The sequence below is a fragment of the Synchiropus splendidus genome, chromosome 13 (assembly GCF_027744825.2).
Source record: "Synchiropus splendidus isolate RoL2022-P1 chromosome 13, RoL_Sspl_1.0, whole genome shotgun sequence".
Lineage (NCBI taxonomy): Eukaryota > Metazoa > Chordata > Actinopteri > Syngnathiformes > Callionymidae > Synchiropus > Synchiropus splendidus.
In genome coordinates, this window is record NC_071346.1 from 13642691 (window position 1) to 13666230 (window position 23540).

The window sequence follows — 23540 nt, forward strand, 5'->3', positions numbered from 1 at the left end:
ATCTGCTTTTCAGGTAAAGATGCAAAGGTGTCAATAAAATTTCACAGACCTTTTAAACTAATCTGCTTTTTCATTTTTAATGTCATAATAGCTCTTGTCTACATTTTTACAGTTGACAAAAATACACAAATTCTAACTAATATTTTTGTTGGAATAAATAAGAAAGAAAATGAAACCCTCTATTGTTTATTGACGTGTTTTCATTGAGGAACCATATATATATATATATATATATATATATATATATATATATATATATATATATATATATATATATATATATATATATATGTTAATTGATGTGACAAAGGCACCATGTCTCATGGTCACCTGGGTTTAAGCCCAGTGGAGCACTGACTGGTTCTCCTTTTTTCAGAGTTGGGAAATCATGGTTTGTGATGTAATGCTGAGGCAATATCAGGACAGAGGTAAGTTTGCGATTCAGCGCTTCCAGTGAGGTTATTTTGATTTACAAATTGTGGTTCAATATACATTTCACCTGTCATTCATTATCTAAATTGATTTAGCTCAAGGTAACAGTTCATTATTAGAGCACATAAGGCCTGTGTTTGACCTGGATCAGGTTCTAGTTATGCACACAGGACACCAGTGGCCCATGTCCAGACTGTTGACTGTAGAAAAGTGGTGTCACTGGAAGTGAACAGATGATAAGAGATTAGACAGATGTGTTTACTGGCCCCAGGCTCAAAGGTCGCCACTATTAGTAGGATTTAGAAAAATAACAGTGAGGATTCTTGAGTTTGTAAATAATTGATCATTTTCAACCAGCAGGTGCAACACATACCAACGACACGTTATCTTTTCTGTTATATCTGTTGCTCCCATGATCATGGAGTTCAAGTGTGGAGAGCAACAGACATTAACATTTAACACCTGCTGAAATTGACTTGCATTATGTTCTTCATAACTCCCACTACAAAAGTATTTGTTGAATAAAATACAAATCCAATGACAAATATTTACTTCCAAAAAACGACTAGCGAGCTGTTTGTTTCTCTCTTGCATAATGAGTAGCTTAAAGATCTTGTTTATTATTCATTGCGCATACGTTGCTAATAAATAAGCTGAGGTAGGTTAGGAGGTGACTTCAGAAATGACAAAAAGATGAATATTATACTATACTATAATTTAGTTAGAGTCACAGTTAATTTTTGAAATCATAACCAGAAGTAGGCAACAGAGGTAAGGGTCCACTTTTAAAATGCTCATCCTCTATACAGTATGGTCTAAAAATAGAAATGTATTCATTACCAAGCATGTGAGCAGTGGAAAACTGACCTCATCATTTTTTGCCCGTAATATCAAAAAGAGGCTGCTAAAAATGACAAAATCGGTTGAAGATTTAATGACGACTATAAGGCACATCTGAATTACAGTATGTCTTTTAACAGTCAACATTCCTTTCAGTTATACAGCAGGAATTATTTCGAGTTATTAAGAGAACATTGAAGATATTAAATCATAAACAACAATTTTGAATGAATTCTCAGTTTGAAAGCTGTGATATACTAGCATACAATTTAATGATCAGTATTGAAAAAATAATGACAATTCATGGAAAGATTACAATAAATACACTATCAAACATGATCAAGACATTATGCCATACATGAAGTGAAAACATGAGAATGAAAAAATATAACCAACATGAGCAAACAGTGAACTAAATTAAAATCTATTATGACATAAAAACTGATGTTTCCATTCAGACCACGGTCATTTCCTGTTTTGTATCACTCTTATCCTCATAATAACAGCAGACTAACAAATTCATTGCACGTTAACATAAAAGTACAACCTTCATCCACATATAGGAATCTCAGGCAGCTTGCACGGTGTATGGTGTATTCGCTTCATTAAGTAGCATTTTTTCACATTAAAGAACTGAGATAACCATTCGTCCACACTCACAAGACTCGCCTCTAAAAAACGTGTGGTAAACTGGTGAAAGTTGATCACAATCGAGTGTGACAGTCACTCACACCTGGATCCGCCCATATTACTTACACCCTCTTGTTTGTCCTTTGTTCCACTTTTCTTCTTCCACAACACTCATATACAGGTAAACGGTGGGTCATGGCAATGAGGGCAATTGGCTTGTACTTATCTAATAAGTCCAAATATTTGACTTCTTTATTATAAGAAGAGTTAAGTGCTTTACAGTTATAAAACAGATTTTAATTTAATTTATTTTTTTTAAATAAAAATGTTGATGAAGCTCATACTTACTTTGTCGGCTTAAATTCAGGACTGTTTCACAGTCACTTCAGAACCTTTAAAAGGGCACTGCTACTGCTAATACCTATCAGGTACTGTAACAGTTGAAGAGGGAAAGAATGCAATTTCATTTAAAAATGCTGCTTTATTAAGACAATATATTTTTTTTAATTTTGCCCTCCTCTTTGACTTAGTCGGACACGGGTCCGCAGTAGGCGTTCCTCAGAGTTTCCATTTATGTTTTGATCAGCAGATTACTTATTGCACCAAACAAGCAAAAAATATAGAACAGAAACTCTGTACTAAATTAAGTTTAGCTTGAATTCCTCAGTCCCCGCTATCTGTTATAAAGCATTAATGCAGCATCATTACACAGACCTAGTTGTTACTAACTAAGACTATGGATAAACAGTATGGCGGGCGGCTCCGCAGGATCACTGCAGTGAGAGTGGTTATGGGTTCAAGTCCCATTGAGGTCGCCATTCTGGCCCTGGGCACTTTATAGCAAACCCTTTGTGAATGGCTTCAGATAAAATCACAAGTACGTGATGTGGTGACTCAGCAATCCTAGATTTGTCTATCTGACAAGGGGATCTACTGTAACACCACCAGAAACACTGGTCTCTACGCCCTCAGCAGGCTCTACAGGTAAACATCTACTCTCCGTCAGATGCACGCTTGGCTGCTCCTCTGAAATCAAGTCTTCAAGCGGAGCGTCGATGTCTCCAGTAGGGTGCGCTGCAATCTGCTGGAGCATCGACTCAGATTGACACAAACGCTCCGCCCAGTCTCTACACACCTCTTCCATTCCAGGCCCCTCCCCTCCGTACTCTGGAGGCAGCACGTGCGGAGAGAAGAAGTCGCCTAAAGAATTCTGGAAGTCTCCACTGTGCATGTGGATCTGCAACAGAAATGAGAGAATGACTTCATTTCTTGACTCCTTCGCTCTCAGAAGATGGACTGACCCTTTGTTTGATCTTTTCAGGCAGGAAGGGACGGATCAAGGCCAGGACCGGCTGGAAGAAGATGGGCTCATTGACCAAGTGAATTCCTCGAACTTTTAATGGGAAGGAGTTCTGACAAATGCAAAAATAAAATGCTTGCCATTCATCAAAATTGTGATCTGTATGAATGCACCAACAAGAAGAAGCTCTGGAAAACTCCAGTTTTTCATGATACAGCGTTGCTCTATACCTGTCACATACTCACAGTGAGAACGGAGGATATTTTCCGAGCCAGCGAGGGGGAGATCTGAAAGGCGTGTCCAAAGGTCCATCCCTCAAGGTCAAATATCACCTTCACTCCCTGCTTCTGTGTCACAGTCTCCATGGAGATGATCTCTGATGTCATCAGACTGACACGAAAGACTTGGAAAGCGGTCCAGTCTTTTGGGTTCCACTGCCCTACAGACGCATAGATTGACACAGGAATTGAAAAAGTCTCCATATTAAATGAATCATACATGTTTAGCTGAACTGGCTTGAGTTATAGGACACCCTGGACAGCTATCAGCACATGTAGGAGCAGAGCCCCACACCTACCGATCCTGTAGATGAGCACCCTGCTTCCCGTGTGGTCCCGCTCAGGAAGGACAGCATGGTAGGTAGTGTTGAGCAGGCCGAGCACAGAGGACGGGGACAGACAACCGCTGATCTCAGGACTTTCTCTCCTCCAGCGCAGGTAGTTCTGTAAGAGCTGCAGGCCACATCAGACTCACTAATATGCAGATATATGGAGTCATCTGACCCAAACGCAGACAGAGAAGCATGAATCCTGCCGTTTTAGTGAGCAGTCTAAAACAAAGACTCAAAATAAATATGGTAACATTTACTCTATATATTTACTTTATATTAAAATTGGATTGAAATGGGATTTTTTCAATACACACACACAGCACTTTTTGGTTTCATTGTTGTTATTACCGGGCAGATTACAGATTTATTGCTGCTCCATTGTAACTCCAGGCCTTGTTTGAAGTTGCTTCATTGGTAGTTAACAAACTCCCTTCCGACTCAAGACGTCTTGAAACATACCCACAAAGTTACAAGGCTTAAGTCACGCAAGTGTCTTTTTCAAGACGCGGTTTCTTAAGTCAGTGTATTGCATGGTTATTAAATAAACTACATCACGGCTCATATCTAATGCATCTGACTCCACCAATAGGCGGAAGGGACCCTTCATATAGCTAGTGTGAGTTGTTAGTAGTAGTATTAAATTAAAATTTCATTTATGGCTCAGTCTATAAAAATGTATTGGTTTCTCTTATTTGTATTATAATTATTACTTTCTCTTTTCTTGATATGCAATGGTCAGTGCCATATTTAAAGTAGAAGAACGAATAAATTAAAGAGAACAGGCAGCCTGCCAGGCCACTTTTATGTTTATATGGAACAATGATTGACAGTTGCTATTGGGTCACTGCACTTAACTTAGTAACATATTGTAAAAACACATTAAGTGGATACAGGCTTCATATGCTATTCACAATAATACTTGCTTTTGAATGGTTGTGCAGTTTATGAATAGATTAATAGATAGCACAACTGATTATTTTACATAAAGAAATTGAATTTTTAACAACGAATATATGTTTAATTAAGTAATAACAAAAGTATTGCTTCCAATAAAGAGGCAGATATGTGTTAATTTACCAAAGGGTTATATGAGTGATGTTTAATGGCTAAGTGCCAAACTTAAATGCCTCTTGGAACTGAAAGCATGTACCACAGTAGACAACTCCAGAACTGTAAAGGCAGTGTTTCTCTGTATATATGTATTTAATACATTTAATTGTGGTTAGTTGCAATACTTAGTTAATGGTTCTGCTTGTTGGGAAATACATTCCTGCTCAAGGAGGATGACTCTTGGATTCATACAAGGAACAGAACATATAAATATGAAACTCTTCTGTCAGTGTTGAGGGTCATTTGATATAGCTGCCTATTCACTGATCAGGCATTCGTCCTAAAACATTTCCTTGAAATAAGGATGACATCCTGGAGCTAAGAATATCAAATATGAAACTACACCTTACCAAAACATCAAATACAAAAGCGATAGTGAAGTCATATTGAAGCTGCGGAGGGTCAGAAAGAAAATTTTAAAAGTCACTCTGTGTATGAAATATAGAAAATAATTCGATGCTAAATAGAAGAACTTGTACAGAAGGTTGGTTATTTTTTATTTATGTTAATATAAGATGACTTCACACTACTGCATTATTTTTATTATTATATATTTTTTAGATCTTCTCCTGGCTTTTACAATCACAACAGAGCGAAACCACTAAAGGTTTTGTCGCATGTGGTGTCGAGTTCCGCGGAGAAACCGGTATTTTGAGTGAAACCTTACCATGAAGGATTGGTCCACGTCCAGATCTCTGGCCCGCAGGAACTTGACGAGGAACTGGTGGGAGAAGGTCCGGACGGGACAGGGATCCTCGGCCTCCATGGCGCGCCGCCTGAGGCTACAGACGAGCGGCTGCAGCAGCTCCCAGTCCTCCGGGGGTTCGCCTCCATGCTCCGGTCCACTCATGTCGGAGGTAGAACCAGCCGATTGAAAGTGGAAGCGGGTTTTAGTTCAAGCTCGAGGTAGAGGGGTTGGACTCCGAACTGGTCCCTGGAAGTGATTTGGAGTTCTGAGGAGGCGGGACCGGTGTCACGGCAACCTCCTAAAGTTTCTGCACACTTCTAGTAAACACATCTGTGTAGCGGTAAACCTGACGGTCAAAGTCCTCAGGCTTCAAACAAGCATGGAAACTATAGCTCGGTCCGGTTCCTCCCCACAAACAGTAAGCACCTGTTGACTGTAGACGAATATAAAAACCACCCGAAAGTGACAAGCAAATCCGTTCATCACTTTTCTTCGTACCTCCTGAATATACCTGCAAACCTAAAACAAGAAATAGTTTTATATTCCTTCATAGTCCGGCAATTCCTCAACAAAGTAGATGGTACAAATGGTCGGAAAAGTTAAGATTCCATTGGCATTCGTGTCACAAGAGGGATATGTGCATAATGCTCCACTAGATGGCGCTAAAACTCTTTCAAAATGTGTTCATTTAAAAGCGTTTTTTTTTTTTCCAATTTAGAAAACAGCTTCTAAATACAAACACGTCTCATATTAATAACCCGTTACAGTTTATACAAGTTTATATTGCTGAATTCATTGTCGTTGGGTGGCTTTGTTGCTTAAGAATAAGAATAAGAATAAAAATAACAATAAGAATAAGAATAAGAAATGTGAAAATGCGTGTGCAGTGAGAGTCAGTATTGATATGTTTCTTCTCGCTCCACGTTTTTGTGCATGCGCGCTGCAGACACACACGCACGCGCGCCCACGCCTGCACACACACGCAGGTTCTACGCCTGCTGGTTCGTACTCCCTACTACAGCCCCACTGCTGCTGCTGCTGCACGGGGGCTCACAACAAGTTTGTTACGGTGAGTCCTCGGGAACCCCCTCGCACCTTCAGGAGGTAAGGCACTGTCCAGATCTATCGGTGGTAGTTTTCAAGTCCGACTTTTCTCCTGTTGTTATGTCAGTGGAATGAAGTTTTCGGGGGCTCGAAAAGGCGGAAGTTCCTTCTGACAGCTGAGTGTTAGCTGAGGTGCTAAAACAACATTGTTTTGACAACTACACCAGACGGCGTTACGATACAGCTAAACTGAACCGCATAGTGATCCCATCAGAACTGCTCAAATGTGCTCGTCCTAAACAAACATAGCACGCTGACAAAGACCACAGCATTTGCTATTTGCACTTTATATCGGTGCTTTTTGCTGGAATTAAATCACAACCAGCGCCAGTTACTGTTATTCAGGTGCAATATGTTGCAGTACTGTGTTGTGCACTTTTCCTAATACGTAGGTTCTAATGTTTTTTTCTTCATTACAACTTAAAGGTAATCATAGAGGTAGTCATAAACTCAAGTCCAAATTCCATTTTGTTTCAATGTTTTAATCTTCCTGAAGAACAAGTTCGATAAAAAATCGACCTTCATGAGCAAAGTCATGAGCAAGCAAATGTAAAAAGATGTTTCAAGTCGGGATTATTCATCCACAAATCAGACTGCTTTTTAATAATTATCCTTAGTGGCAAGATTTGAACACTCAACAAACGTTTAGCTTTTACTGTTACAACTGAATTGTATGCTATAGTGAATAGATTTTGGATTGTTGTCCAAAACAAAATACTTGTTTTGCTGTTGTCTAAAATAAGTACACAATATTATGAAACTTTCTTTAAACAAAATACATATATAATTTGTTCTTGCATGCTGTACCTTTCCTAAATAAAAAAAATATAACGGTTAATTTATCCAACTTACTTATAGTACCTAATTATTAAGAATATTCAAGCTTTTTTTATTTTTCTTCTTGTCAGCTCATCATGAGTTCCATAGAGTCAGCTGCTCTGGAGAATGAGGAAGAGGAGGAAGATGAGGAAGATGAAAGCCACAACCCGTTTGAAGTGAAGATGAGTCAGATCGTGATGCCGTGTCACAGCAACCACCGTCAGGAGCTTAGCGTGGGACAGCTGCTTAAGTGGATGGACTCCACTGCCTGCCTCTCTGGTGAGGTCTGACCTTTGGTGCTGGGTGATGTGATGTAAAGGGATAAAGGACCTGTCAGACAGGAAGTGACACATGGTTCCTATGTTCAGCGGAGAGGCATGCTGGCTGTCCCTGTGTCACAGCCTCCATGGATGACATCCACTTCGAGCACACCATTAGGTGAAAGTAGCTCTGCACAATCTTCAAAAGTGTGTGCTCTTATTGTTGCTTCCTTCTGCGCTCAGTGTGGGTCAGGTGGTGAGCATCAGAGCAAAGGTCAACAGGGCCTTCAACACCAGCATGGAGGTCAGTTGAACACCCGCAGTACATTAAAAACATAGATAGGGCAATGCTGAATATAGCCGTTTTTATTGTAGAAAATACATTTTACCTTTTTATTTGACATTTAATGTTTAGTTTTCTATTAGTTTAGAATGTTCTTTTGAGAGATAAATATGGGCTTGGTCCATAGACCAACCACATCAACTCCATGAAGACATGCGTGACACTAATAATAATAATGCTAATAATAATAAGCAACTCTAGGATATTGGAAGTTATGATCTAAAATCTTTATTGTATCCCAGGTTGGGATCCAGGTGAGATGTGAGGACCTATTCTTGGACCGGCACTGGAGGGTCTGCAACGCCTTTGCTACCTTTGTAACACAGCGGTCTAACACTGGGACAAAGGTGACAGGAGTTATTAAAAAAATACATAAAAGTTAATGATTGTTTCTAACCTCCAAGTATTATACCATAAATGTGCCAACAGGTCATCCTGAAACCCATCACACCAGTCACTCAGAAGGAGCAGGTGGAGTACAGTGTTGCAGCAGAGAGGCGCAGGGTCAGGATGGTACATGATGACATCATCAGAGATTTGCTGTGTCATGGTTCTGTCCTGCAGGGTGAGAATACATTGGACTTTTTGTTCTCAATTATATGCAAAAAAACCCGACAACAATAGTAATAGTAGTTAAATAGTTGTAGTAATAGTAACATAACAACGATGAAATTTAAATACCATTTAGTTGAACTATTGTGGCAGACTGAGAAATATTAATATTGCTAGAGGTTATGGTTTAAGGAAAATCGCTGTGGAATATAATCAAAGTATTAGCGTTGGTAGTATGAAACCATGGTAAGAGACCCCCAAATACATGATGTCATTCAAGAGAATGGTGGGGGGTTGTTTTTTTTGTGTTCTTCAGCTGAGAGCTTGGCAGGCAGTCATGCTGTCCCCGCAGAGAAGACAAAGGTGGAGAGTGTTGAACTGGTTCTTCCTCCGCACACAAACCATCAGGTTATTCACTCTCCTCTGCACCCGACCACAGCTTTAGGAAAGCCCTGTCATATTAGTCTCTTTTCCTGATCCACTTTTCATAATCCACTATAATTTACATCAGAGTGAAATAGAAACTTCACTGGTCTCACTTTCCATGTCTGTCAATGAGCTTTGGTTACTCTGACGCTACAAGAAAGACCCATAGAGTATTAGGGAGGTGGTCATGATGTTATGGCTGACTTGTGTCATACTTTCTGTGAACTGTAGGTGAACACATTTGGAGGACAGATCATGGCCTGGATGGTGAACGTAGCGACAATAGCTGCCAGGTATTCAGCCTAACACAAACTACAGTGTTGACATGACACTGCAGTACAGCTAGTGCTATGTGTCACAGTTTCTTTGCTCAAAGTCAACATTTCTTGTGTTGTTGTTTTCAGCCGTCTGTGCCGTGCTCACCCCACCCTGCGCACCATCGACATGTTCACCTTCAGAGGCCCGTCACAGATAGGAGACCGACTGCTTCTCAAAGCCATCGTCAACAACGCCTTCAAAACCAGGTACAAGATTCCTCATAAACCCGGCTGCCTAGCATACCTCCTCACTGTTGTGCGGGTGATGACATCATCTCTCTGTCAGTGAGCGTGTCATGAGTGTTAATATGTGTCTGCAGCATGGAGGTTGGTGTGCGAGCAGAGGCCTACCAGGAGGAGGGGCCCAACCGACACATTAATTCAGCTTTCATGACGTTTGAGGTGCTGGACCAGCAGGGGAAGCCGTGTTTGTTACCAAGGATACGCCCTGAACCTGTGGTACGTCTTTCACCTGAGGTATTCTCCATATAAATTGGACAAAAATTTCTAATTTCATGCCCCAACTTGGACAGGAGGGGGAAAGAAGGTTCCAGGAAGCCATAGCACGCAAGAAAATCAGACTGGACAGGTGAAAGTTGGTCTGTTTGAGGACTGAGGGATGTTGAAACTGCTATTCAGACCTGTGTTTTGGTTTTGCCCTGAAGGAAATACATCATTTCAAGAAAGCAGGGCGAGGTTCCTTTATCTGTACCATGGGATCCTCGGAACCAGGTGAGCCAGTGAAAACATTTTTAAAATGAACATGCTCTAAAGATTTGTTATGTTAACTCTGTGGGAATTATAGATTGAGTGCCTTTGTCATTTATTTGTGTTTGCCTGATCTTTTATTGACTTTCCTTTTGGCAAAACTTATTTTTGAAGTCTTCTATGCAACTTATAGCTGTAGGCATCTCCAATAGCCCTAGTCATTTATGACCTGCAACTCAAGTCCAAATATTATTTTCCAATAAATGCAGAATATCTACCCTTTTCTTTTTGTGATTCTGCACTGGAAATGGTTTGTGCTTTGCAAGTTGCATCAGAATTCCTGTGTACAGCAATAAATAACCGTTGCCATCTGAAAATAGGGAAACAAGTGGACCATAAGTAGAAGTTGTACAGTGGAAGTCAGCTTAAAAAATAAGCTGAGTAAGCAGAAATGAACTGCACAAAGTAGTTAACCAAAGAAGAATTTAGAAAGATTCAAGTTTAAATCCATGACTTGTTGTCATTCAAGTGTGTCTGTGTTCTCCAGGTGTATCTGAGCTACAACAATGTCTCTGCTCTGAAAATGCTTGCTGCTAGGAACAACTGGCGTCTGAACTCTGAGAAAGACAAGGTTTGTCACCGTCCTGTTTTATTCAGTGCCACCAGTAGATGGCGCCCTGTTACCTTCCTCTCAGGTGCGTCTCTACACACTGGAGCACAAGTCTGCCTTGAGCGTGAGGGTGGAGGCGGAGGTGGACGTACCGGCTCGCAGAGCCTTCAAACTGCTGGCTGAGCTGAGAAACAGACCAAGCTGGGACTCCAACTACAAGTAACAGACACCAGCATTTCCTCTCATTTACAAACACAATGTAGAAAAGGCTCTGTCTATGTTAACAAACCAGGCTGCGTTTCATTTCTCTGTGACAAATAAACCAGACATAAATCATAACATAATGTCCCAAATTTTTACATAATAAATGTATTTTATAGTCAGTTATGATTATGTTATATTGTTTTGTTTTTTTGTGAGATTGCTCACCACATGCACAATAAATCGACAGAAGCATCTATAGTTATGTAATGCCAACAAAAGATTCTTTCATTTTTAGAGTGTGTCATGTTTCCAGTTGAGATGTAGCTTAGCATGGCCTTGACATAGGCTTCAAGGGCTTGGTTGGTTGGATATGTGCGTTCGTATCTATGTGTCAAACTCGGATGAGCTCAGTCAAAAAATGCAAGTTTACCATGATTGCTTACATTTTGTACCACACCAGAGTGCAGAGTGCAGAAGTGAGTTGTTTGACTTTGAAACACGCTCTGTCCACACCAGGGAATGTGAGCTGATTCGCCAGGTGGATGATGATGACTTCCTGTACCGGGTGGTGACGCCGTCAGTGACTTGCAATGGCTCCGCCTCTCCCACCAAACAGGGGCCTGGAATCCTCCAGGACTTTATCCTTTTGGCTTCCACAAGAAGACCCTGCGCGAGTGGGTGAGTGGGGATGCTTGCGCTGCACAAAACTAACCTCAAATACAAGTAGTAACCGCTGATCTTTATGAAGTTCATATATTCCTCTGCTTGTGAGGGTTTCCTCTCAAAAACATTTGTGATCCGTATGATAGAGATCCATACGTCATCGCGCTGCGCTCTGTGTCCCTGCCCACTTATCCTCCCGCCGAGGGCTGCAACAGAGGGGAGGTCCTATGTGCTGGATTCACCATATTGGAGACCAGCAACAACAAGTCCATGGTCTGTGTTTGAAACTTCCTGCCTCTCTGACTTTACGCAAGGCTTTTTTTAAAGGTCATACGTCCATGTCTCTCCAGATCAGCTACTACAACCAGGCGTCTCCAGAAGTCCTCCCCTACCTCTCCACAGACATCGCTGGCCTCTCCTCTTCATTCTACAACAACTTCTGCTCCTGTAGCGAGTACCTGACCAAGAACCGTCAGACGTCCTGTGACGAGGAAGAAGGCCAGCGCCGAGTCACCGATCCAGACCGTTATAAACGCAATGAGGGAGCAGATGAACTGCCTATTGTCCTGAGCAGCACTGAGCTGTAGACGATGCACAGGCTTCACACTACCGATCAAAACGCTACATGACGATAAGTCAGGTCGATTGTTTACATCACAGATATGGTACGTTCTGCATAACAATTTTCCAGCCTGAAATTATGTTATTATGTCCATCGAATGATTTTATTTTTATTTCACAGTAATGATCAATAAAATATTATTATTCCTATAGAACCTTAGGATGTTTTATTTCAGTTTTGTTTTCCCAACAACATATTTTACTGTCCTGGGATGACATTCCCCATTTGCAGTCTTATTTAAGTATTTCACAGGCAAATGTTGTGTAAAAAATGCAGTCAAAATGCACATCATTACCGACCAGAAGGGGCAGAGACTCAGGCAAGCTATAGACCAATAAATGAGTATAAGTCAATTTTAATCTCTCTATTCCCAATCCTTTCTTTATTGTTTAATAACCATTCTGACATTCCAAATACAAGTTTCCGCGTGCTCCTTCTTTAATCACCAGTTCCTTAAGGTCAGCCACAGTTGCGTCTCTGCTTCCCGGGTCCTCCTCAACTAAGACATCATAACTGTCCATCATCTTGACCAAAGAGTGAAGCTCCCTCTTTGGAAGACCTCTGGAGCGTAGGTGCAGTGCGACTCTTTGAGACAAGCCTGTCAGGGGCGATGGTATCACAGGTGGCCAGCTGCGTTGCTCCAGGACCAGAGTGACGTACGGGAAAGTTCTTTCCACGACTGATACAAATTCCTGATGAGGTGGGGGAGAAGGTTACTTCAACAAACATTCCTAAATGATGGGAGAAACAATGGCCGACCTGGATGAAGTCATGTGATCCCTCCAGGCTGATCCAAACAGGCCTGTGGAGCTCATCTCTGCTGTAGGCCAACTGTAGCTCCCTGAGAGAAGCTTCTAGAAGCAACATGGAAGGAACCCTGAGGTACAGCCCCCATGAGACATCAGCTGTATTCTGGAGAATCTGCAGCACATCCTGGACTCCCAAATGAATAGATAGTCATCACATTAGGAGCAGATAGTTATATATTTTTGAGGTATCAATTGTGTGAATGGCTATACCTGCAATCTCAATGTCTCTTTATCTACAGTGGTTTCCACAAGGGGTGCATCTGGGTGCCCATTTTTCGATCCTATCTTTATGACCAGCATTCCACCAGTACTGTCTGCCATGAATAATTTCACTTTTAACATGATCTTAGAGATTCATATTGTTTTGTTCCAACCTGAAAGTGCAGCTGAAAGTGTGTCCCGGTCTGTGACAATGAGCCAGCGGACATTCATGGAGAGTTTGTTTCTGCGTTTGTGATCAAGGAAGTCCATGAGATCTCCTCCAGGATAGAAGCTCCTAACCCGACCCATCTGTCCTGGAGACATGACCCGAATAAACACTCATAACCAGACTGCCTTTGATATGCACACATGCTTTTTCTTATCATGGAAACAGAACTGTCCTTACGTGCAGCCTGCTGGAATTCAGACAGTGTGGGCTCATATATGTCGTAGTAGACCCTGGCTGGGTGGCTGTTGTCCCGAACAAAGAGAAGATCGCTGACGTTTGGATGAGTAGAACCCTGCCACAGTGTCAGACTGAACCTGAGGTAAACGTGAAGATCATTCACCTTCTCTGGTTGCTGGTTACACTCGTGACAGTTGGCTGCATCACACTCAGAGGTCAGAGTCAAAGATTAACATAACAAAAACAAGTATTGGAACATTAGGACCTAAAAGAAAATCGAATGTTTTTTTCACACGAGTGAAGATGTGACATTTTGAGACAACATGATGATGATGTGTTACCTTGGCGACTGGCTAAGAAGCCAACTGATGTGCTGCCAGCCTTTTCGAACAAGAAGAGCGTGCACTGGGAACGTCACCTGCAGGCACAAATTAGATGAACATTCTTGTTCGTCACCTATATACAGTACAGGCCCAAGGTTTGAGTGTTTTTTCTTTATTTTTACTACTTCCTGCATTGTAGATACAGACTGAGGACATCAAATATGTGAAGCATTTGGGATTATGTAGTAAGAAAATGTATTTTTTGAATAGGTCTAAATATGTTTCATATCTTAGATGACTCAAACTAGCCACCTATTGATCTGTTGGCAGCGCCACAAACCCTAAATGAGCAGTACAGCTAATGAGCAGTTTTGAAGAATCAAATACATAAAAGTTTTGAATAATTACACCGTTCTTTGTTTACCAAACAATTTCAAATGTGTTCATACATAGTTTTGATGTCTTCAGTGAGAATCTACAATGTAAATAGTCATGAAAATAATGATTTAAAATAAACTCGTGGCCTGTACTGTATGTATTTTGCAGCAACTTATTTTGTGATTCATATCAGAGCTCCACTTGCTCTCCAAGAAGCAGCATGATCAGTTGGTCTGACAGGGAAACAAGACTCAGACTGTAACTTTTTCTTTTTCTTTTTCTATATAGTGTCCAGTTAACGCCACTAAAGATGTATAAGTATGACCACGTTGGCCATGAAAGATAGATGTAGTATACTATGTTGTTCTGCATCAGTATGAGTATAAACAACTCACCATTTGAGGAAGGTCTTTGACCATGTTGTACATGTCTTCCACCATGGCCCTGCTGTAACTGTTTGTAAAAAATGGCGGTGCGTAACCCACCTATTGCACACATACATGAGTGATATATATATATATATATATATCACTCGACACATTACTCATGAAAATGACTTTGATGTTTTTTTTACCATCCATCCAGTGGATAACGTCACATCGGGGAACTTCTCCTGTATCAACTGTAGAAATCTTTGATTCCATTGAAGGTCAGGAAGAAGAAGTTTGGTGAGTGAGTAAATTCAGTCACACAAACAATGAACTTTCATTACGCCTTAAACAGCAGTTTCTTCTAGTGAAGATGGTAAACCTGTACATACCGTAGAAGTGAATATATATATATATATATAGATTTAAAAAATCCAAGAAACATTCTCATTGTCAACACGCTCTCACCTGGTTCCATTGACTGTGGGCATGTATGACGGCACATTGGGTCCCACAAGGATGTCAGCGTTCAGCCACACCGGTCTGTTTATCCCTCGACTCTGGTTCTTCTGCCTCAGCAGGTCCAATGACAGACCCACAGACTTCAGGGCCTTGAAGTCCAACTTCACACCTTTTCTGGAGGACAGCACTGCATCTAACCATTCATCCAGAGTGTTGTTGCTGTAGATGCTCGGAGGGTGGGCCATTATGGGCACAGGTTTCTCATTGGGGGTCCCATAACCCTCCAGAGTGACGTCAGCCTCCAGGATCATGGCATCACCTGACGGATCACAAGAAGGCAGAGGAGTCGACCTGATCTTGGCTTGGTGCAAAAGGCGCATTTACTTTACTTTCTAAGGCCTTGTTCATCTCCTCCTTGCTGTTGGCTCGGTGAAACCACTTAGCCAGGAGGCCATCGGGTTTTTCGATCTCGCCCGTCTGCACCAGGTAATCCAGCATGTCTCCATCAGTCGGAAACGGAACATGAGGGACATCAGGGAGATCTGGGAGACAAAAGATATTACTAAAAATAGAAGCATGCCTGACACTGTGTTTAACCATAACTATCTAAAAATACAACTTTACTCAGTGTACTTTGAAACAATAAATAATAAGCGCTAGTGTTTAATGCATAAAGGCCATCATACACTATTACAAGGGGCAGCAATCACTATCACCTGTGGACAGGTGTCCAGCAGGTGTGTTATCACAGAGACTTTGACTTCTGTGATAAATGAGCCATAAAGTGTGTTAGATCCTGTGATAATGAAGGTGTAAATCTAGTCACTTAAGAGTATAGCAGATGCATTTCAGGAGATAAGAAGCTGCATGTGATTTATGTTGCTTGGTGGCAGAGTGAATCGCTGTGTTATTGGCTGACTGAATTTCTGACATTTACACATTACATTACATTTCACAACACCAGATGCCGTTGTACCTGTAAATGTTTCTTTTATTTTCTCTTAATCCAAAAAGACTGGCATGTTTTCGTTTGGCGCTGAAGTTTTCCGCTCATTGCCCAAAGTACATATGCCAGGAGTTTCGTTGATTCTGATTCTTATGTGAAGGATGGAATATAGCTGTTCATACCTTCGGTTTTGGTGAGCAACACAACAGGCACAGCGATGACGGCCGCCAGCACCACAAGTCCAATTGCAACAGAGACAATAACAAGCTGAGTTCTTGTCAAACAGCCCAGATGAAGGTCCTGGTGGATCTTCCTGTCCAAGTCGCCAGAGTGTGACATTCTGACCAAAAAATGAAAGAAATACTACATATATTTTAAATAGTTGACACCTGAAAAATAGACCAGCTCTCACTCCTTTCACCTCTCAGTGTCCTGAGAGCCTGCGGCGTGTGTGAGGCTGATGTGTCTTTAATAGACTTATCTACAGAGCAGAGCTCAAATGATTTCTCAGATAAGATCTGTTTGTTCTTTTAGGCCGCTTAGCTTTATTACAGTGGAGGTCAGCACGGAACTGACTGAGCCTCTGCTCCACGGTGAAAGAATTGTATGCGCATTGTATCGATCTTCAAGAATAGATAACTGACAAATACACATGTATTTTTCAAATTGATTAATGTTAAAAACAAATTGCATTTTTTAAACTTAAGCTTGTATTCTCTTTATTATATATTTTATTTGCATCATTATTTCTTTTGTCCATTTATATGTTTGGTTTGTCTCATCAGAGAAAATATTATAAATTAGGTACACACTCACAGTCAAATCCTGCAGGTATATACAGTATTTATTAAAGAACAGGTTTAATTTCCGAAACTACACAGATACACCAGATAACAAACAGCTTTAAAATAAATTGAAATAAAATACATTTTGTACCTGAAAAAAAATAACTATACTAACTTTTTTTTTTTCATAGTGCTTTATCTGTCATTGTAACCAATACTATTAGCTTCTGTCGATTCCGATTCCTGCCGTGTGTTTGAGCGTCTCGTTGTTATGGTAACCGCGGCAGAGCAGTCATGTCGGTGAGAGAGGACAGACAGAGAAGACTTCTCCTGAGACCGTGAGCGTCCACAGCAGAGCTACCGTCCACATTCTTGTACTGCCCTTCTCTCTTAATTCGTTTCAGGTCTTCCAGGCTGAGAAACATCTCCCAGAGCACCAGACTCACCAGCAGCCTCGTGTCTCCCAGCCGGAGGAGTCTGAGTCAGGCGGCCGGCAGCAGGCTGCTGGACAAGAGGCACGCCGTCCGGGTAAGTTGTTGGAAATTGTTGGTTTTTGATGAAGATTTTTTTGACAAGGATACGTGTCGTTTGTACGACACCCTTGAGTCACCGTGAAAAGCCGACGCAGTTTCCTGCATTTAAGGATAAACACATTTAAATAACCTTTCAGTGGTAGTGTTTTTTTAAGTATACAAACACAGTATATCCTCTTTTTTGTTTTCTGAGGACTGTTCAGAAATGAATCATAATTAATTTCTGTATGTAATGTATGTTTGTCTTAAGATTACGAGATAAAATGTTTGACTTGAAATAAAAATTAAAAAAAAAATCAAGAGAAGTGTTAAAAAATAAAAAAGTCATAATGAATAATTAATTATAGGTGATAGAATCTGCTATAATGGTTCCATGGAGGAATTTGTCTCAATTAAATATTTTTTTAAATTTTTAAAAAATTAAGATTTAGCTAAACTAATGCATCTTTTCCAACTTAGTTTATTTTAGCTATGTGATGTAGTATTACTATTGCCAATACAGTGGTACCTCGGTTCTCGAACGTCTATATGTGTATAACGCAGCCTCTGTATGCAGACGTGTCCCGTTAGCTACATTTAATGGCTGTTTTTTCTTTAAATTGATTTGTAAAAAATGTCCTGTCTCTGCACTGGACCATGGTAGAGTGTCACAGGGGAGGAGCTCGCTCTCCACACCTCCGAGGCTGGAGAGCTCACTCCAGGGTTTGATGTCCTGTTGTGGGCTGGAGCTGGGACAAGGATGAGGCGAGTCTGGGACAGAGCGTTACTTGGTTTATGACTTTGTCTCAGCCAAACTGCACAGAAGCGCACATTCAGAGCTGGACACGCACCGGGCACCTCTTCACTTCTGGAGAGACGTCACTCACTCGGCAACCCCTCCCACATGCAGCGGCCACACACATAGAGGAACAGCGCACCTGCAGCAGACACTCTACATTCACTCCTACAAAAGCCTATTTTAAGGCTCGGAACACATTATTTCTTTTTCCATTCATTGTAATGGGAAAAATCGATTCAGATTTCGAACAATTCTCGAACGGCCTTCTGGAACGGATTGTGGTCGAGAACCGAGGTACCACTGTATTACTTTTTTACTGTTATCACATAAATCACTTTCATCTGTCAATGACCGCACAACAATTTCACCAAAACAATACAATTTCCAAAACCACCATGATAATATTCCCGATTATTGCTTCAACATATTTCTGTCCTTGCTTGCAGGTGATTGATGAGGATGGCAATGACGTCACTCCACTGCCGCTGCTCCAGGTGGAGACCAGTGGAATCCAGACCAGAAGCAGTCGGTTCTTCCTTGACGACTTCTCTGCTGGGTCAGCCTCCGAAAACACCACTGCCTCCGGGAGCTTTTCAATGCCTTTTTCAAGGTGAGGCGATAAGTGACACTTTGTTTTTCTTTTATTTTTAACTAGCATGTATACATTGAATTTGGCTTCAGCATGTTCTATTTTGTAATTATCCCGACAATAATCTATACGTTATATGTTATTATACTGCAGGTCCATTTTGGGAAGCAGCAGAAAGTCCAGCCAGTCAACAATCGACTCAGTCAACGAAGAGATTGAGGAGACGTTCAACAAGCGTGACGCTCCCATCAACATACCAGGTCTGTCTCTGTCATCTGTATATGATAATGACAGCTGTGTTGATGTCCTGGTTTTTGTTTGGAGCATTTATATTAGATCCTTATTCTGATTATATGGTGATGTTCACACCTGCTCCAGATACACAGAAGAAAAGAGACATCGTGGAAACAGTTGAAGAGCAGGTCACTGAGGAAATGTTGAGTGAAATTATAGACATCAATATCACTGAGTCAGACACCATTTCACTGTTGGACATACCCAGCACTGCAGTGTCAGTGGATGCAGATGATGCAGACACCTTAAGGTAACTATCAACTGATTCGATTAATAACTGTTCATTACAAAGAAGTCACTGGACTTTTGTTGGCTGTGCCTTCTAGGAAGCGCAACAGTCAGTATGTGAAAGCCTGCAGGAGCAGAAGGTCCAGCGATAAGCACGTGGACCGGTCAATGCAGACTTTGAATGGAGCGGTTAAAAACAAGCAGATCCAGAGTGACAGCGTGGTGAAGGTGGATGCAGGTCGGCCAGTTTGCACACTTGTCTGACACAGGGACAGAGAAACCAAACCAAGATCACATTTTTTCATTTGAAAATCTTCAAAAATTATTTGTCAAACAGGTTATACGTTTTGTAAACGGCAAACATCATCAGGTTTTATTCCAATGAAACATGTGTTGAATCTTATTTAGCATTGTTGATCTGACCATATTGTACAGATATATAGGCATCAAACTGACTCTTTTTCATAAATCTTTATTGATAAAACAGTCACATTTTCACCAGGATATGATAATAATAATATCTGTAACAATAGTAAAAAAAAAGCACCTTTCAGATGGTGGTAACAGACCACAAGGAATGAATACAACAAAGAGTAAAATAGCATTAATATTGACAGTGACCTGAGAAATCTGGGTTAAGGTTCTGTTCTTTACACCAAAATACAAACAGTGTTATGATGTAAATATCAAATCTATGTTTTTTTTTGTTTCTGTAAATGAATTACACGTTTAAATTCTGTTTTCTGAGTCACTCCTGTTGTCACCTCCATAGGGGCGACTGCCACCACCTGGGACATATTCGACACGTTCCACAGTTTAGAGCAAAGCGGGGAAACTACACTTGATCCTGACAGGCCCAAATTTAGAGAGGCTGCTGTGGACTCCAGCCGTGGAGCAGAGAGGAGTGCGTCCAGCAGCCTGGCCAGTACAGGTGAGAACAGACCTCCCAGACAGCGGTTCTTTCCTGTATTTTTCTCATGGAATTATTAAGCATTTTGTTTTGTCAGCCAGTGCAGCAAACAACTCTGAGAAAGTACTGTATTCCTCTGTCCGCCTCAGGCAGTGCTAGCAGCTCAATGAGAGAGATGGAGTCGCTGGGCAACACTGCCGGTGCCGAGAGCGAGCTGCAGGTGATCCTTCACTCCGAGGTGTTTCATCACAGTCTCCTAGTGATGCAGAGAAGCGTCCTGGCCAACACCTTCCAGTCACAACTGGCTGCCTACAGACAACTTCCTGTACTTCAGGGTAAAATAGACACCATCGCATACAATAACCAAAATGTTCATGCTGTTGTATGTTGTGTCATATTTGACTGTGTAACATTCAAACTGTGATTTTCATTACATACCACTGTCAATAGTGGGAATTTATACTGTTTATGACATACATTTCCCCATATAAATTCCCCAGTATGGTTAAGAAATTGTAAGTTTGGGACGTTCTATTGGAATGATCTCACCTATATTGCTCAAGAAACCAGAATGCATCAAAGCAAGATGCCATTAGATGTGTATTTGCTCTGCTTCTCATCCCAAAAATACATGTTCCTTACAATGCAGTCACATTATTAGGGAAAACAACTTGCATTCTTTTTAACCAATCACAGACTGCCATTTTTTTGGTGGTATTTATGTACATACTGTTTATATATTTTCTGTATTTCAGACCCTTACGAACCGATACACATCTATGAGGAGGAACAGGAAGTGGAGGAGAGCTCCTCTTCTCCTGCTCTGGACCATCTTTGGACTTATACATGTGACCTCAGTAGAGGAGTTAATGTCAGCTGTATGGCCTGGAACAAGAAGAATCTGGTAACTATGACAGTAACCATGCACAAGGTGAAAAATTATTATCATGTCTGGTGTGTTTCTCCCCTTTTTTAGGATCTCCTTGCTGTAGGCTATGGTCAGTTTGACTGTCGGGACCAGGCGGCAGGACTTGTGTGCTGCTGGTCCATCAAGAACCCCACGGTTTGTTTTTCTTTCAAACTTTAACTTGTCTGAATTTCAATGGATTTTCCCCTCAATCTGCAGTGGCCGGAGCGAGTTATTAACTGTGAAAGTGCTGTGACATCTCTGGACTTCTCAGCCAACAATCCCAGCCAGCTGGCAGTCGGAATGCAAGATGGAAGCATCGTGATCTACGACCTCCAGAGTCCCGCCGGGGCGGCGAGGCTTGTCAGTAGCCGGTGAGCTCACTGCTTCCCTCACAAACCTTGAGTGTTTCTCATTCTCGCCCTGTGTTCAGCGACTGCTCCAACAAGCACCTGGGCCCAGTCTGGCAGCTGAGGTGGACTCACCAGGAGCTGAGTTTGGTCGGGGAGGAAAAGGTGGAAGCTCTCTTCTCTGTGGCTGCCGATGGCAGGGTGTGCAAGTGGTTTGTCAGCAAGAATGGATTTGACTGTCAAGGTAGGTTAAAAATATGTGAAGTTAAAATATCAACTCAAGTGAGGAGTTAATTCTCCTCGATTTACCAGCTCATCTTCTACTTAGAATGGCAGTGGAAGAATTAGAAATAACAAAGAAAATTTCCAATTTCATTGGAAGTGTCAAACAGGATTCTTCCAAACACTGCAACACACTATATATATAAAAAAAACAAAAACAAAAGAAAAACATATATATATATATATATATATATATATATATAATTCCTCATATATATATATAATATTATATATATATATATATATATATATATATATATATATATATATATATATATATATATATATATATATATATATATATATATGACATGACTGGTTTACAAAGAAACAGATGTAAATGAAAGATCCTTTGAATAAAATAATAATAAATACATTTCATAATACATTTCAATTATCAAACTATTTTGATTATCTGTCTTATTTTCATATATACCAGCTTAGTAGTAGAATTTTACAAAATTGATTTATGGTTTGTTTTTGTTTCATTTTCTAATTTTCAGCTCCCATTTAATAATGATAATAATAATAATAATAATAATAATAATGATATGATGATAACAACAACAACAACAACAACAACAACAATAATAATAATAATAATTACATGAATGACTGAAGACATTGTGGTGAAAAGATTTGTCAGTGAAAATAAATATGCTTTCCCTCCATTGTAATGCTTAAAAAAGAAAAGCAAATAACAGTGTATTCTGCTAAAGTGTAGGAGACAATGCATCTCTAACATGGACCCCTCTCCATGACCATGTGGACTGCATAAACTGCCTGCCGACTTCAACCTTCTGACCGTTCTGCTGCAGATCTGATGAAGCTGAAGCGACTCTCCACCATCAAAGCAGTGGGAAACAAGAGCAGAAAGAACACAGAGAGCCTCCTGTCAACACACACCGCTGGCATGTGCTTCAACTTCCACCCAAGCGTAAGTGGAGAATCAACACTTGCATTTGACTCTTTGATTTTAATCTGGTGGACCACACATTTCTTCAGGACTCCAGTGTCTACCTGGCCGGCACGTGGGAAGGCCTCATCCACAAGTGCTCCTGCTCCAACAATCAGCAGTTTCTGGAAACCTACAAGAAACACTTTGTGCGTTCTGGTCTTTGCTTTCAACATAAATGTAGTCTTCTCTTGAGCTCATCTCTCTACTTCTCAGTGTCCAGTGAACAACGTCTCCTGGTCTCCACACTCTCCTGATCTCTTCCTGAGCTGCTCTTCAGACTGGACCATCCAGCTGTGGAAGCAGGACAATGTCCGGCCCCTGCTAGAATTCACCTCCAGCCAGAGAGCGGTGCGTGACATCAAGTGGTCCCCCAGGTGGGCCACAGTGTTCGGCGCCATCAAGGAGGATCAGCTGGAGATCTGGAACCTGGAATCCAGTCTGTGGGTACCTCATGCCAGTGGTAGATAGGATGCTTGTCACTCCTTCATGAGCACCTTGTCTCCTCAGTCTGGACCCAGTGGCCGTCCAATCTGCTCCATCTGGTGTGAAATTGAGCTGCCTGCTGTTTGCTAGCCAAACTAACTGTGTCCTCGTGGGAGACAGTTCAGGGCAGGTGATGCTGTACCAGCTGAAGAACCTGAGACTGGATGAGGAGAGACAGGTACAGCTCACTGTACATGTTATTAATAAGAGCTACTCCATTCTGAAGCCAAGTATTTCTTTCAGAGGCTGGTCCTGGAGGATATCATCAGCTCTTCAGTAGATCGATAGGTTTTGACTTGACTCTTCCCAACA

The 23540-nt window shown here is 41.1% G+C and overlaps 4 protein-coding genes across 4 annotated transcripts; 2 read left to right on the plus strand and 2 right to left on the minus strand.

Annotated features, from left to right (window-relative positions):
- Positions 1-1359: 1359 nt before the first annotated feature.
- Positions 1360-5894, minus strand: ttpa (tocopherol (alpha) transfer protein). The gene is made up of 5 exons (XM_053883494.1): positions 5590-5894; positions 3780-3933; positions 3448-3641; positions 3204-3314; positions 1360-3139 (listed from the first exon to the last, which is right to left on the minus strand). Exons 1-5 carry the CDS (start codon positions 5770-5772, stop codon positions 2816-2818), a joined length of 966 nt encoding a protein of 321 aa, XP_053739469.1. The 5' UTR covers positions 5773-5894; the 3' UTR covers positions 1360-2815.
- Positions 5895-6589: 695 nt separating this feature from the next.
- Positions 6590-12359, plus strand: LOC128769358 (acyl-coenzyme A thioesterase 11-like). The gene is made up of 17 exons (XM_053883018.1): positions 6590-6714; positions 7623-7812; positions 7902-7971; positions 8037-8097; positions 8379-8483; positions 8566-8701; positions 9005-9096; positions 9346-9407; positions 9519-9638; positions 9752-9890; positions 9965-10020; positions 10097-10163; positions 10687-10770; positions 10835-10968; positions 11470-11631; positions 11763-11889; positions 11967-12359. The coding sequence occupies exons 2-17, from the start codon at positions 7629-7631 to the stop codon at positions 12201-12203; spliced, it is 1836 nt and encodes a 611-aa protein (XP_053738993.1). The 5' UTR covers positions 6590-6714; positions 7623-7628; the 3' UTR covers positions 12204-12359.
- Positions 12360-12627: 268 nt separating this feature from the next.
- On the minus strand, positions 12628-16470 carry fam151a (family with sequence similarity 151 member A). Its single transcript, XM_053883776.1, has 11 exons — positions 16314-16470; positions 15575-15727; positions 15192-15504; positions 14930-14987; positions 14751-14840; positions 13996-14072; positions 13655-13791; positions 13422-13562; positions 13258-13361; positions 13012-13171; positions 12628-12950 (listed from the first exon to the last, which is right to left on the minus strand). The coding sequence occupies exons 1-11, from the start codon at positions 16468-16470 to the stop codon at positions 12628-12630; spliced, it is 1713 nt and encodes a 570-aa protein (XP_053739751.1).
- A 740-nt stretch (positions 16471-17210) lies between these two features.
- dnai4 (dynein axonemal intermediate chain 4) lies at positions 17211-23516 on the plus strand. The gene is made up of 17 exons (XM_053883777.1): positions 17211-17254; positions 17321-17444; positions 18674-18837; positions 18970-19076; positions 19195-19360; positions 19437-19576; positions 20111-20269; positions 20398-20583; positions 21004-21152; positions 21225-21311; positions 21375-21529; positions 21589-21749; positions 22606-22724; positions 22793-22891; positions 22959-23185; positions 23253-23406; positions 23472-23516. The coding sequence occupies exons 1-17, from the start codon at positions 17211-17213 to the stop codon at positions 23514-23516; spliced, it is 2286 nt and encodes a 761-aa protein (XP_053739752.1).
- The last annotated feature ends 24 nt before the right edge of the window (positions 23517-23540 follow it).